At 44.4% G+C, this 13606-nt stretch overlaps 2 protein-coding genes across 3 annotated transcripts; one reads left to right on the forward strand and one right to left on the reverse strand.

Annotated features, from left to right (window-relative positions):
• The first annotated feature begins 364 nt into the window (after positions 1–364).
• Positions 365–5066, forward strand: LOC135644162 (uncharacterized). 2 transcript variants are annotated; one of them, XM_065161626.1, is made up of 8 exons: positions 365–898; positions 1289–2508; positions 2600–2690; positions 2789–2946; positions 3025–3076; positions 3629–3708; positions 3805–3898; positions 4004–5066. In XM_065161626.1, the coding sequence occupies exons 2-8, from the start codon at positions 1357–1359 to the stop codon at positions 4579–4581; spliced, it is 2205 nt and encodes a 734-aa protein (XP_065017698.1). In that variant the 5' UTR covers positions 365–898; positions 1289–1356; the 3' UTR covers positions 4582–5066. The 2 variants fall into 2 exon arrangements, with proteins under 2 accessions (XP_065017698.1, XP_065017699.1); XM_065161627.1 differs by having other exon boundaries at positions 1381–2508.
• Positions 5067–6130: 1064 nt separating this feature from the next.
• Positions 6131–8482, reverse strand: LOC103993218 (short-chain dehydrogenase TIC 32 B, chloroplastic). The gene is made up of 8 exons (XM_009413194.3): positions 8090–8482; positions 7748–7979; positions 7588–7667; positions 7349–7505; positions 7178–7259; positions 6970–7057; positions 6841–6887; positions 6131–6748 (listed from the first exon to the last, which is right to left on the reverse strand). Exons 1-8 carry the CDS (start codon positions 8211–8213, stop codon positions 6536–6538), a joined length of 1023 nt encoding a protein of 340 aa, XP_009411469.2. The 5' UTR covers positions 8214–8482; the 3' UTR covers positions 6131–6535.
• Between the last annotated feature and the right edge of the window lie 5124 nt (positions 8483–13606).

The raw sequence follows: 13606 nt of genomic DNA on the forward strand, positions 1-13606 counted from the left end.
ACATCTAAAAGAATGGATGCACGTGTTCTGAGATTCGCGCGTGATCTTGATGATCAGAGTCGATGGACGGCTTGGATGCTCCATATCAACCCAAATCGTGCGATCAAAAGGCTTTGGGTTTCGATGGCGCCCATCAGGGTCGATGCGAATCTTAAGGCCCCCGAGTGAGTCGTAGAAACCATCGCCGTTACGTTAATCCACGTAAGAAGCAGGGAACACACGTCCGAGTTGACGTATGCGGACCACTTCCACTGGGTTCCCGGTTTGACTTTGGACTGGGAATGGGGTTGAGATGAAACCGTCTTAAAGAGAATAAAACGACAGCGGCGTCGATGAGGTTAATGATATTGTTAGGAAGTGGAAGGGGAAGGGGAAGGGGTAAGGCGTCAGTGCAAGAAGGGAGCAGGGAGCAGGGGATTTCCGTCTTTTGGTCGGGCCAGAGAAGAAACCGGATCAGATTTGGGAAGCCACAGCCAGCAGCTGTTGCTGCCGCTGCTGCTGCAGAAAGAGAGAGAAAGGAAGGGAGCAGGAGCAGCAGCTGCAGCAGAAGCAGCGGCGTGAGGAGAGAAGGAATGACATAAAAGGTCGCAGTACACACATGGAGGGTCGAAAGCAAACCAAAGCGAAGCCAAGATAACATATATCGGACCGAGAGAAAGCGAGTGCCGGAGCGCGAAGCCTTCGAATCTCGTTCCTCGCGCCACCGAACTCGGAACTCGAGATTTCTGCCCTCGGTTTCTTCCCCTTCCTTTACTGCAAGATCGGTGTTTTATTGCTGGGCAGTCGAAATCTCCGAATTGGAGGCGGGAGGGGAAGGGAACCGGTGAAACGGGATTGCTGCCGAAGATAGCTCGCCTCGGATCCTTCGGGCGCTGCCCGGCCCCTGATGGGCCTCCAGGTGAGATGCTCCTGTTCTATTCGGCGTCATATGTGGAATTTTCGCGCAGATTATTTGTTCTGGATCGAAACTGCGTTCTTTTCGTGTGATTTCCTGCTCTTTTTTTTTTAATCGAAATCGAATATTTACCTCGTTGAGCTTTGGGGCTTCGGCGTCTCCTCGACTACAATTGGGGATTGAGGCCTTCTCATGGATGGAGAGAAGTCGGCATTCCCTTTTAGGACAATTGTTTTCTATTTTTAATGTATCCCGTAGCACCCGCACCTTGGTAGCGGGATTCGTTCCCTCTGGTTGTGACCGGTGATCTGTCTTGCAATCAAGGCAATCCACGGCGCTGAATCTGTCTAGATTTGGGACATGTATTTATATCCACGCTTACTGTTTTTGCAGAGCGGATGAGGGTGTTGCTTGGGTGCACCGAGGTCTTCCTTTTTCTCCCTTGAGAGAAGTGTGAAATCATGGCTCATGGTTTCATGTTTCAGGAAGAAGAGGAGGATCTATTTTTCGAGGCGCGGGAAGACATCTCCTCGGTGTTCGATTCTTGTCCCAGCACCCCAACAAAGGACGATATTTTGCCGGAGGATCAGTTCATCAGTCGAGCACCGGCCGGTCCCTTGTTCGACGTCTGGATCACGAGTCCCGACGGCGTGAAAGAACGCCGAGATAAGTTCTTGAGATGGATGGGCATGGATCCCATGAGCGGCTGGCTTCGGAGCTCCACCCATCGAGTTGGACAGATACAGGTCGAAGATGAGATCCAGCCAGACATCGACAGGATCATGTCGGATATTGGGTCTGTGCCAAGAGGCTATGATACGGAGTATAACCTTTCAGTCTCCAGCCGGTCGAGAGAGGACGCGAGCACATCCTGTGAGGAGGTCTCGGAAGAGAACTCGATATGCAGAATCAAGAATTCGGATGATTACGTGAGAAGCCTGCATGTTGTTGGTTCGAACCGGATATATGATCAATTCAAGAGAAGTTTGGGTCCACTGTCTTTTATCCAGCGGCTCATGCATCGACAAGGTAATGCATCAAGAAAATCCGACATTTCTGTGCAGAAGAAGAGGCTTGGGTGGCTGTGTAGATTAGGTAGTGGGGTTTGCATAACAGATAGGCAAGGTGTGGACTGTTATTCATCTTCTTCAGACAAAGATAAGAATGGAATTGGTGAGTCTGGGAGGGTGAAAGTTAGGCCATTGAGAAAGTGGTCAAAGGTATTGTCTGCAGTCTACAGAGGGCAAGACATCAAAGCACACGATGGTGCAATCTTGACCATGAAGTTTAGCACTGATGGACAGTACTTGGCCAGTGGAGGTGCAGATGCGATCGTGCGGGTGTGGCGTGTCATGGAATGTGAAAGGACAAATGAAATCAGTATTCCCGACTATGATCCTTCGTGCATATACATCACAGTGAATGATAGTGGCAAGTTAACTTTGGTGCACGCTGATAGGCTCAACAAGTCCAAGTCCAGGGGTATGAGGACAACTGCAGATTCAGCATGTGTGGTTATTCCCCCTGCTGTTTTTCGGCTATCTGAGAAACCGGTACATGAATTCCATGGGCATGTTGCAGATGTGTTGGATCTCTCATGGTCATCAAATAAGGTCTGTCACCTTCTTTAATCGACTGTTTTTGTGCCTACCATTTTTCACTTTTGCTTTCAAGAGTCCTGATTCTTCAATTATTTCCATGCAGCATCTGTTGTCATCTTCCGAAGATAAAACTGTTCGCCTGTGGCAAGTTGGATCTGATAGCTGCCTCAAAGTTTTTCCCCATACGAATTACGGTAGTTGCTTATTGCAACGTACTTATGTTATTTTTGTGAATCTTTTTCTTCTATTCATTCTGATATATTCCTCTGTGGTTATCAAATAAATAATGCAGTGACTTGTGTTCAATATAATCCCATTGATGAGAATTTCTTCGTAAGTGGATCCATCGATGGAAAAGTTCGTATTTGGGATATTTCAGGAGGTCAAGTTGTGAATTGGGTTCATGTTGGAGAAATAGTCACTGCAATTTGTTACCGGCCCAATGGAAAGGTATTTAGTCACTTTCTGATTGTTTATGAAGAATTGATGCTGAAGGAAATCTATATGAATAATTCATGGTTCTTACAGGGATTGGTCGTGGGCACCTTGACAGGCAATTGTTGCTTTTATGATGCATCAGGTAATATTAACTTATTAGCGGATTTATAAATTCTTCTATTTGCATGTTTCATATCATTGCATGAATCATAAATACTTGATCCATATTTATACAGTAGTTCTGTCAGTGGTCGAGTTATTTTTATAACATCTGCGTGGTGTTTTGTTTTGGCAACCTTTGTTTACGGGCTATCTTTCATGGGATATGCCATCTCAATATGAAGATATATTGAGATATATGGGTAAAAAATTCATCAGCTATGTCAGCCTAGATGGTCGCATTTCTGTGTAATATAGAAAGTCTCGATCAGTTAGTTATACATTTTGATACTGATTAGTAGTGAAATATTAACATGTTTGAAATATTGAACCTTGAAAACATTTTTAATGAAAATAATTGTTCAAATTATCGCATGCCTATTTAGCAAAACATACTTTTTGATGTATATGCTGCCTGAAGATGTGACAATCAATTCTGCAGAGACAGTATTGTGTTTTAACGGCGGTTTGCTCCGTATCTTTGTTGTATAATTTTGTATGAGGTCACTTATTTCTCCTATTGTATACGTGACAGGTGACTATCTGCAAATTGAATCTCAGATATCCTTGCAACGCAAAAAGAAGTCCCCGGGCAAGCGGATTACTGGATTTCAGGTAGCTTGCAGAGAACATCAACTATTCATGCTTGGCATAAATTCTTAATTGCTCTCGTGTAATTTCTTACTTCTGTAAATTTGCTTTTACCTACAGTTTTGCCCAAGGGATCCTCAAACTTTGATGGTCACTTCTGCAGACTCATGTATTCGAGTTTTTGATGGGATTGACTTAGTCTCCAAGTACAAGGGTCTGTGTTCATCGTGTTCATCCTATCCTCTTGATCATATCAACCTCTTTTCGCAAGAAATGTTGTTGGTCCATCATCCTCACTTCTTTTACTTTCTATTTTCAGGTTTTCATAATGGCAGAAGTCAGATATCTGCTTCTTTTACCGCAGATGGGCAGCATATCATCTCTGCCAGTGAGGATTCCAATGTCTATGTCTGGAGCAGCCATGATGCCCCAGTCTCCAACCGTGTTAAGAGCAGACGGTCTTGTGAGCATTTCTTCTCCAGTAATTGTTCCATTGCATTAAGTTGGCACGGTTTCAAATCCGGAAATCGGATCTCTATGACCTCTGAGGTTTTCCATTCCCAACAAGTCAACAGTGAGCAAGCGGGAGGCACAAAAGATGAATCTAAAGGTCGCTTAGAAGATTCGAATGGCAATGACACCCTGTTTCTGTCACCTTCTCATGGTTTTGCTCTGGGCCATGAGTTCTCAAAGTTTATGCCAAAGTGCTCAGCAACATGGCCAGAGGAGAAGCTACCTTTGAACTCTGCTGCACCTAACTTGTCCAAATCCCACCACAATTTCTTGAAGACATCTTGCAGGAACACTTCCCATGCCTGGGGTCAGGTGATACTAACTGGTGGACGGGACGGATGGATCAGGTCCTATCAAAATTTTGGTTTGCCTGTACATCTATGACTGATTTGGCCAACACATGGGTATGTTGGGAGTCACCATCAAATGATCATCGCGTAGACTTTTGCTGGCACTTCTCTTCGACCAAAGCCAAGCTTCTGGCTATGACGATGCAGCTGATCCATTTGAGGATCGTACCGTACAACGGAGATCACATGCTCATTGGTCCTGCCAAAATTTGCATGGTCCCTCGCTGCGTACTTATGCTCGTGGTCCTTGAAAATCTTGGCAGCATCAACAAATCATGGTAGGCTCATGAGGTTCAAGTTCTTCCAGACTTGTGCAGTGTAGATGAGATTTTAAAGTTGATATTTCTTTTCTCCTTTGGGGTTTGTAGATATTCTCCAGTTACATTACAACAAATTGTATAAGGTATACCCGTCGCCTACTGCAACAAGTGGCAGACAGGGGGCGAAAAGAGGGGGGGTTAGAGTTACTGTTGGATAGGGCAATATGATTTAGTAAAGCTGATTCTTTCATTTGTTCAACTTTGGACATCCATTATTTTGCCTTCCTAGAGTTGCCGATTTATTGATGTGGGCATGTGGAATGTTTGTGGCCGATGTATGTGTGGCCCTCGAGCTCTTTCTGGATGGATGCTCCAGTTCTGGTTGGTGTGTGGTTGTGCTTCCATTAGAGTGAATTGAACTAAAGCCCTTTGCACTTCCTGGTCATGTCTTTCTTTGTAAATCATAGTAGCTGTTCTACATTTAGATAAAGATTCTTTGATGCCTGGATCCTTTCATTACTGCCTCAGGCATACTGATTTGGCATGGGACATGGCTGCAACTCTTTTTGTTCTTATCAATGCCAACTGTGCCTACAACTTTGGGTAGATAGTCTCTTGTTTCTTTGGACCTTGGACCTAAAGATCTTTATATTTCACCACTGAGACTCATCCTAGCTATCAAGATGATTCTGAGTACCATTCTCCCCCATCATTTTTCAATGAAAAGATTTGTTGATTAGCTAGTTTTCCAGCCTTGGATATATCTGCTGTGATTTTAGGAAGCAGTGCATTTTGCATCGAGTGCTTAGTTTCGCAAACAGAAGCAACATGAACAGGGAAACATCCCAACGATCCGATCCACGCTACTAACTCGTGATCTCCTGTGTCTCCAGCACCTACGTAGATTTATGCACCCTCAGCATCCAACTATTAATTGTCATCCTGTGCTATTGCTCGGTGTAGACTGTGAATTTGCGACTTGAACAACGACTTTAATTAGAAAACTCTTCTCCTAGACAGATTATTTGGTGCAGCAATCAACTTCTGCCCAACATTTGCAGATGTCCCACCCCCGTGCGCATGTTGTTTATTTCCTTCCTATTAAAGAAGGACGAAGCGGGGTTGCATTAGAAACGAAGCTATCGACTTTGCTTCACATGAGGTTGAAATCTTTAGGATTATAAATCTGCTGGAACTTTAACGTTTTTGGATCACTGAATGATTGCTCTGTCATGCCCACCACCAATTTAACGTCTTTTCTTCGTTAAAGAAAACGAATATATAACGAAAAAGAAAGAGGAAATCATGAAGAAGAGAAGGACAAAACGAAAGTTGAGATGGCCATTTCCTGCAGAAAAGCAACCAAAACTGGAAAGGAGATCCACCTTCCCTTCCCAGTTAACTAAACCATATCAACTACACTATACGTTGTTTGTCTGTACCTATCACACTTAAATACATCGTATATTCTTATATATAATATGTACTCACCATGATGCAGAGGACCTAACTATTGCATCATAATGGCATTGTACGGCCGCCTGCTCATCCTATGATGCACGTACAACACCTACGCTGCCGCTGTCGCTTCTGTTCCGCGGTACTTTCTTCCGTAGCCTACTCTCCCATCGGTCCGCGCCATTAATCCTTGCTCTGTCCTACGCTCTTTTGTTCGCTGTCCTCGGTCAAATGTACACACGTAATGCGTCTCACGTCCTCGCCGACGCGTCACATCTCCTCGTCTGGGCTGTCGGAGGGGAAAGCCGGTTCGAGGCCGAACCGCGGGGCCGTCATGGATTCCGACGCGCGCCACAGCCGCCCGGCCTCGTGCGGGCTGGACGCCAACGACGACGGCGAGGCCTCGTTGCAGTCCGCGAAGTACTTGCCCGACACGCCTGCTAGGCGCGGGTGCGTCGCCACGTAACACGTCGTCGCAGCCGCCTGCGATGAGCCGGAGCGGAGCACCGCCTTAAGTTCCTTCGTTGCCATCACTTGCAACGGAGCATCGATGTACGAGGAGCGGGTGCACTCACCTGGGGGATGGTCTTGAGGAGCTTGGACGCGAGGAAGAAGACCAGATCTGCCGTCGATTCCGAAGATTCTAGATCAACATCAGATCAGAGGGCTAAAAAGGATCGAAAGGGAGGTGGATCGAGGACGACCTGTGACGAGGCCTTCGCGGTCGCGGGTGAGTCTGGTGCGAACGATCCCGGGATGAACGCAGTTAGCCGTCACATCGGCGTCCATTTGCTGCGGCCAAAAGGACAACAGAGGTGGCAGTTAAAGATAGCATGATGGTCATCAACATGGGGCATGCATGTGATGGACAGAGGATCATGGGTCATGATGACGAGGATGGCGAAGCCGAACCTCGAGTCGCCCTGTCAGCTCTTTCGTGTGGTGGACGTTCGCAAGCTTCGATAGCGCGTAGGCTTGCGTGGCATCGTACCGTCTGCGGACCAGCAAAAAAAAAAAAACGGGTATGTTACGTAAATAAATAGTGAAGAGGAAAAGAAAATTGAAGGAAAAGGTTAAGCTTACATTTTCTTGCGGGTCATCAGATCGAGATAACGGAGGCAGTCGCCGGAGAACCAGCCGTGGATGCTCGAGGAGACGTTGACGATGCGACCTTGGATCCCCGTCTCCCTCGCCGTTTCCGCCATCTTAGGTAGCAGTAGCTTGGTGAGCAGGAAATGGCCTGTCGACAAAACGGGAGATTAAACGAGCGGTCGATTGAAGAATAATCATAACAATAATGAGGTAGGTAGTTAGATGAAGACCTAAGTAGTTGGTGGCGAAGGTCATCTCGACGCCGTCCTCCGAAACGGCATGCTCGTGGGAGAACTTGCCCGCGTTGTTTCTGTTAAATTGCCGTTGGTTTCAGTAACGAATTCTTGTGACCATTCATTCCAAATCTCTAATATATAGAGGGAGGAGTACATGAGAAGGTTGAGGGGGAGGTGGAGAGCCAGGAAGCGAGCCACGAAACATCGAACGGAGGAGAGGGAGCTGAGGTCGAGAGGTAGCACGATGACGTCGGCACCGGGAAACGCCGCCGCGATCCGCGCCCTCGTCTCTTCTGCCGCCTTCAGGCTCCTCGCCGGCAGCACCAGCCTCGCCCCCCGCATCGCCAGAACCCGCGCCGTTTCCGCCCCGATCCCCGACGTCGCCCCTGCGCTCGGTAAGAATTTTTTGGTTCGCTTCCCTTTTCAGAAATACTAAGAATATGGTTCGCTTCCCTTTTCTACGTTGCTCGATCTTTGTATCGGAGGGATCACTCACCGGTTATTATCGCTGTGATGGAGCGGAGGTCAGGGGCCGCTGCCGTGACCTCCTCGCCGGTGGATCTGGACCCAAACCCGCTGGCACCGGCGGAACCAATCAGGTACTTGACCGCCTCGAGCATTTGCGTTTCTATTCAATTCTTCCCTCCTCCTCCTTCCCCTGTTATTCTCTGGTTTCCTTCGGTTCCACTTTACAAAAGATAAAAAGGAATCGAAGAGGGTTTGAATAGAGAGGAAATTAAAGAGAGAGAGAGAGAGAAAAAGAGACGGGAAGCTTTTCGGAAGGAGCTACACCCGAAGTGTCAGATACAAGTAGAAAGGCACGCACCACATTTATAGCTAAAGCAGGAAGGAGACATGTAGAAAGGTAGAACGATACCAACATTAACTCTATTATATCTCGGAGCAATTGCAATGGACGGTGGAATCTTTGGACGTTATACCAGCGTTGGCACGAGTGGGTAATAAAGTCGCGTCATGGCACACTCCTGCTCTCTTTCCTGTTACCACCTTAAACTGGGGATATGATCGAGTCAAAGGTGATGAGTAGGAGAGGAGGAAAAGAATACGGTTGAGCAGGTATTCGGCATGGATGCAAATAAAGAAGATGATATGATGCGCAACTTGTGATAAAAGTCGTGTGTTCTTTCTACCCACTTTATGGTGGTATTGCGGAATTGGTAAGAGAATCTATTGGATGAAGGAAAACGGAGAGCCTGACGGGGATTGCGGAAAGTTGATGGTGATCGGGTAAGAATGGTAACGATCAAGAGTAGGATGAGGCGGGTTAGAGCACTGCTCGATCCATGTAGTTGTGAGGACAATTATTGACAAATCACAGCACGCAAGTCTTATCTAAACGGTACGATCCACATGCCATATTCACAAGGCAATGATCTACCATAACCATGTACTTGCGAGCGTCCCAGCTGCTTAATCATCGACAGCTTGGTTTGGCTGTATGTGAGAGAATCGAGAGGACGGGGGTGGCAACTCTGTGATTTTTTTTCTGGGGTTTATGGTCACACTAGCTCGGACGCTCATTTAATATACATGTAATAGTCACTGGGGCGCACCGGAACAATCGCAAGATTCTTGCAGTCCTATCCATTTGATGCGATCAACATATAGGTTTGATTGCAACAAAGAAGAAGAGGGGCCTCCACTCCACACGCCAGCACAGAATGAGCCTGACGGAGGTACACCGTCAAGAGGAACATAATTCACCGATGGTCGCTCTCCTCGGCTCCCCCCCCCGAGTCGCGTCATGCTGCACTCCGAGCATGGCTGTTGGTGATCACATCCCCATCGCACCCTGACAACGCACCTCTCCCTGTCCCTCTCATCTCACCTTCTGGCCTTGTGCCAAGGAAACACACAGACCACCGGGTTCCCAACGAATGAAACCCATCATCACCGTATCCCTTCTTGAATTCGATTGGAGGGGATACGGCCAGTGTTAGTCACGGTGTTTACCTGTTCTTGGATGCCTACGGCTGCAGCCTGTAGAAATGTCCGTGAAGAAGGTTAACTAGTGGTGTGGTTTTGTGTTCAGCATCGACTCCAATTCATATGGATAACTGGATTTATCTGGAGCTTCAAATTCTTTCTTATCAGAACCATCCATCCCTTCGATCGCTATTGATGATAGACTCTCGAGATGTGGCACGTGGGGCTGGTGGGTTGATGACGACCACCGAAGCACTTGGAATCTGTCATTACTAATCGAAGAAATGGAACTGCTCGAGTGGAAACTAGATTGTTTCCTACCAATTTATTATTATTTTTAAAAATCAGTAGTACTAATTTAATTAAAAACTTTATTATTATATCAGAGCATATCATTAATACTCAGCGATATAATGGTTTGTACAGGAGGGAATGACTATCATAAGTCATTTTCATCAAAACCATTTAAGATTAGGGAGAATTGAGGTGGCTAGTGAATGGATGAGTGAGCTAACCGAGAGTCACAGGATCAAAAGACGCACATATTGAAGTACAGATGGCATCTCACGAGCAACGATGAAGCTGGGGAGCATTGTCTGATTGATAGGGACTCATGCTGCTTTCTCCCAACGCTTTACACCTCATTCAACCCAGCAATTATCTTTAATGCTCGTCGTGGTCCGAGTCCCATCACCCGCCTGGACACGTCCAATCCCTGCCCTTCCCTGTGCCCAAATCGAACGTTTATGTACTGATTAAACATCATGGATATGTTTGCTTGGTAATAAAAGCGGTCTCTCTCTATATTAGAGAGGTTTGCTAGCAATGGATAGTTTATTTGGAACGCAGCTCGAAGTACAGGTCAGATATGGAGATTGAAAAGGTCATGGAGCAATTTTAGTCGAGGGGGAAACACGTGAGGCGTGGCGCTTTGTGGCAGACGGGTCAATTCGTGTCTTGGAATTGACGAGCTAAACGAATGGTAATTTTAGACTGTCAACAGTGACATCAGCTCCAATCCCTGTGTTCGTTAAATCACTCGTTTGTTAAGAGGCTTAAGATCTGCTGTCATACTGTAAGTTGCTCTCAGTCTCACCAACAAGATCGAGGCCTCCCGTGGGGGCATCGATCGCCATGTTCTTTCTTCTCTCCTGAAACAATTCAAGTACCCTCAGGTTCCATATAGTATAATAGCTAACTCAACTTGTTATTTACCCAAAGACTATGCATGAATGTGGTTCTCGTCACTTTTATTCTGGGCACAACAATGTGATCGGTGAGTACAACTACATCTGTAGGAGTATCTTTGATTTAAAATAAAGAAGGCCTTGCAGGTGACCATTCATATCACATATTTTATCCGACTTTATAACTACGACCTTCTGTAATCACCAGTTGCAGCTTCCTTTTGTTGTCTCATAGTCAAGTAGTCCTTTGTTTTTATGTGTACCTTCTCCGCACGCTCGTCAATAACATGGGAGGAGGAAGTGACGGTGGCCACCATGGTTGCGTCTTAAATGCAACCTGGTGGGCTCCTTCACCGGTGTCTCGTTGTCAAAGTCATTCGATCGTGGTTCCTAGATGTCCTCTTGCCATAGGTTCTTCGAACTTTACCACCAGCGACAGTTTGCGACATCTCCTTGAAATGTGTAAGTTAGATAAATTAGTGGTTGGATTAAGGAAAAATATTTATTTCATTTTTGATTTGATAAAATTAATGTTTTAATATATACTTTAGGGGTATGGATACTAAGAATCATAATATTGGAATATATTGTCATCGAATGCTGAACGAAAGGCGTACCAACTCAAATATGGAATTAATAATAAACATCCAAAACAAAACTATTCTTTTCTATGTCAGATTCCACACACGCCTGTATGTTTGCAGGTGGGTCTCAACTACCAAACCCCATTCAGTCATAATACATCCACATGATGCAACCACTGATCCATACATTTAGATGTTAAGTCATCACCTGCTTTCACTGCTCTAGTCTATTTAGCTTCTTTCAACATAATATCTGCAGTATATAATTTTTTTTTATGTGAGAGTATAAAGAAACTTATTGTGGAGCCAATGCGAAGAAACATTATTGAGCCCTGTTTAAAAAAAAAAAAATCACAGGCATCTTAGAGAGATGAAGACTCCCCCAAATGCAACCTCGCACTGAAAAATTGTCCCACTCTTGTTTGTCATTTTATGAAGATGCTTTTAGTATGATGCTCCAAGAGATATGGTTAACCCTACTTTGATATCATAGTGTATCCTCGCAATTTGTTTGCATCCACACATCCACCTCAATAAGCATGTCTCACCTACCTCATTTGACCAATTTCAATATAAAGAAGGGCCGAATTCATATCAACGAAAGCTATTTTTTGAACTATGTGCTAATTGGTGTCACTGTTTAATGATTGCTCGACTTCTTTTACTGGTTTGAAGACCAATCACAAGGATAAAGTTTTGCACGCTTCACGTGGAAGCACATGACATATAAAGAATACAGGGAGATGAAAAGGAGGAGCAGAAAATATATCAGGATTCCTATATTTTAGATCTTTCGATTATATATATATATATATATATATATATATATATTATATGTCTTTTTACAGACTGTTGTACAATATATAACATTACAAAGTATATCGATCATATACCTTATCATGATAGTAATATGTAATTAGGAACATACCTGAGCAGGAACAGTATATTGTTTCTTTCTCGTCTTTAGAGTACTCAGGTGCCTTTTAAGCTCATTGGCTGCGTACTTCCATTGTTTCCTCCTTTTTGACGAAAGAGTGGCTTTCGGAGTGGATTCTGCTTACGATTAGAGGATCTCCAGCACTACTAATTTAATTTCTTAATGAGTGGTGCAGCTCATCACCGAAGTATGGATCCAATTGAGATTATGCTTTTGGCACATTCCATAGTTTATTAGGCTTTGATTGATTACTTAGTGGGTGATGCAACAACATATTTATAATCATCTTTCCTTCCTCCAATCCCTTTCTCCTCCTCTATCATCAGCCTCATAATTCACCATTCAAGGAGCAAAGAAATGTACTAATTTGATTGATTTAGGATGTGATCCTGGACCTACTCCACTGCCCTTCCATAAACTATATGAGGTGCTATACCATTGTGCCTAACTTGGCCAACATATGGAAATCCTCATAGAATGGAAGGCAACTGCACATGTTACACGATGAGAGAGATAATGACTAGGAAGTGCTTCTTTACTCGAGAGAGCACCTTACTTCGCCAAATATTCTTTTAAGTTAGGGCTTAACCATCATGCCATGTTTCACTCGCTCGTCGTCTAGTGACAAAGATCTTCCTCGATCGTCGGCAAATCACGTAAAACTGGTTTTCCCTTTCGTGCTTCTTATTCTAATGGAGTTGTTGATAGCATTCCTTGTCTATCGGTGCACTGCATTTAAGTACTGTATCTAAAAGAAAAGACGATCTCCATTTTGTTTGCTCATCTCATAGTTTGTCTTGGAGTTATTTCTTTTAATGTAATGGTTGTCTCATTCTACTTTGTCCAACCTTGGATTGTCCCACGTGCGTATTGCGTTAAAATTTTTATTAGTATCATGTCACCTAAAAGCTTATGCCAATATTAATATTCCAGCATTGCTGTAACTTTATATTCACTATATATATATATATATATATATATATATATATATATATATATATATATATATATATATATATATATCCAATCATTTGTCAATGGAGACTGATCCATCTGTCGCCTCTTTGGTATAAGATGGTGATTAAGGCTGCTTAGTAGTATTTTGGGTTTCCCATGGGCAGGCCGAACCGAGCTTAACTGGATATATATTGCAGTATAGGCCTCATCTTAGCCCATCTCAGATCAGAAGTTTGGGCCCATGACATTGGCCCAAACCAGCCAATTTGGATTCCTTAAATCAAGGATCAAATGACCAATTAAAACACTTTGCCGAAGACAAGTCGGTAAAAAATATGATTGAATATTTATTTGATTAGGAATGTATACCATACTACATATTGCAATAAATTAAATTGTGA

This window comes from Musa acuminata, chromosome BXJ3-8, assembly GCF_036884655.1.
Source record: "Musa acuminata AAA Group cultivar baxijiao chromosome BXJ3-8, Cavendish_Baxijiao_AAA, whole genome shotgun sequence".
Lineage (NCBI taxonomy): Eukaryota > Viridiplantae > Streptophyta > Magnoliopsida > Zingiberales > Musaceae > Musa > Musa acuminata.

What these genes read in the sequence shown, in the direction of transcription:
- LOC135644162 (XM_065161626.1), top strand. Translation starts at nt 1,357, where the DNA reads ATGGCTCATGGTTTCATGTTTCAGGAAGAAGAGGAGGATCTATTTTTC. An exon ending in TCTCATGGTCATCAAATAAG is followed by an intron (nt 2,509 to 2,599) that starts GTCTGTCACCTT and finishes ATTTCCATGCAG; the next exon opens with CATCTGTTGTCATCTTCCGA. An exon ending in TTTTCCCCATACGAATTACG is followed by an intron (nt 2,691 to 2,788) that starts GTAGTTGCTTAT and finishes TAAATAATGCAG; the next exon opens with TGACTTGTGTTCAATATAAT.
- LOC103993218 (XM_009413194.3), bottom strand. Translation starts at nt 8,213, where the DNA reads ATGCTCGAGGCGGTCAAGTACCTGATTGGTTCCGCCGGTGCCAGCGGG. An exon ending in CATCACAGCGATAATAACCG is followed by an intron (nt 7,980 to 8,089) that starts GTGAGTGATCCC and finishes TACCGAGCGCAG; the next exon opens with GGGCGACGTCGGGGATCGGG. An exon ending in CTTCGCCACCAACTACTTAG is followed by an intron (nt 7,506 to 7,587) that starts GTCTTCATCTAA and finishes TTTTGTCGACAG; the next exon opens with GCCATTTCCTGCTCACCAAG.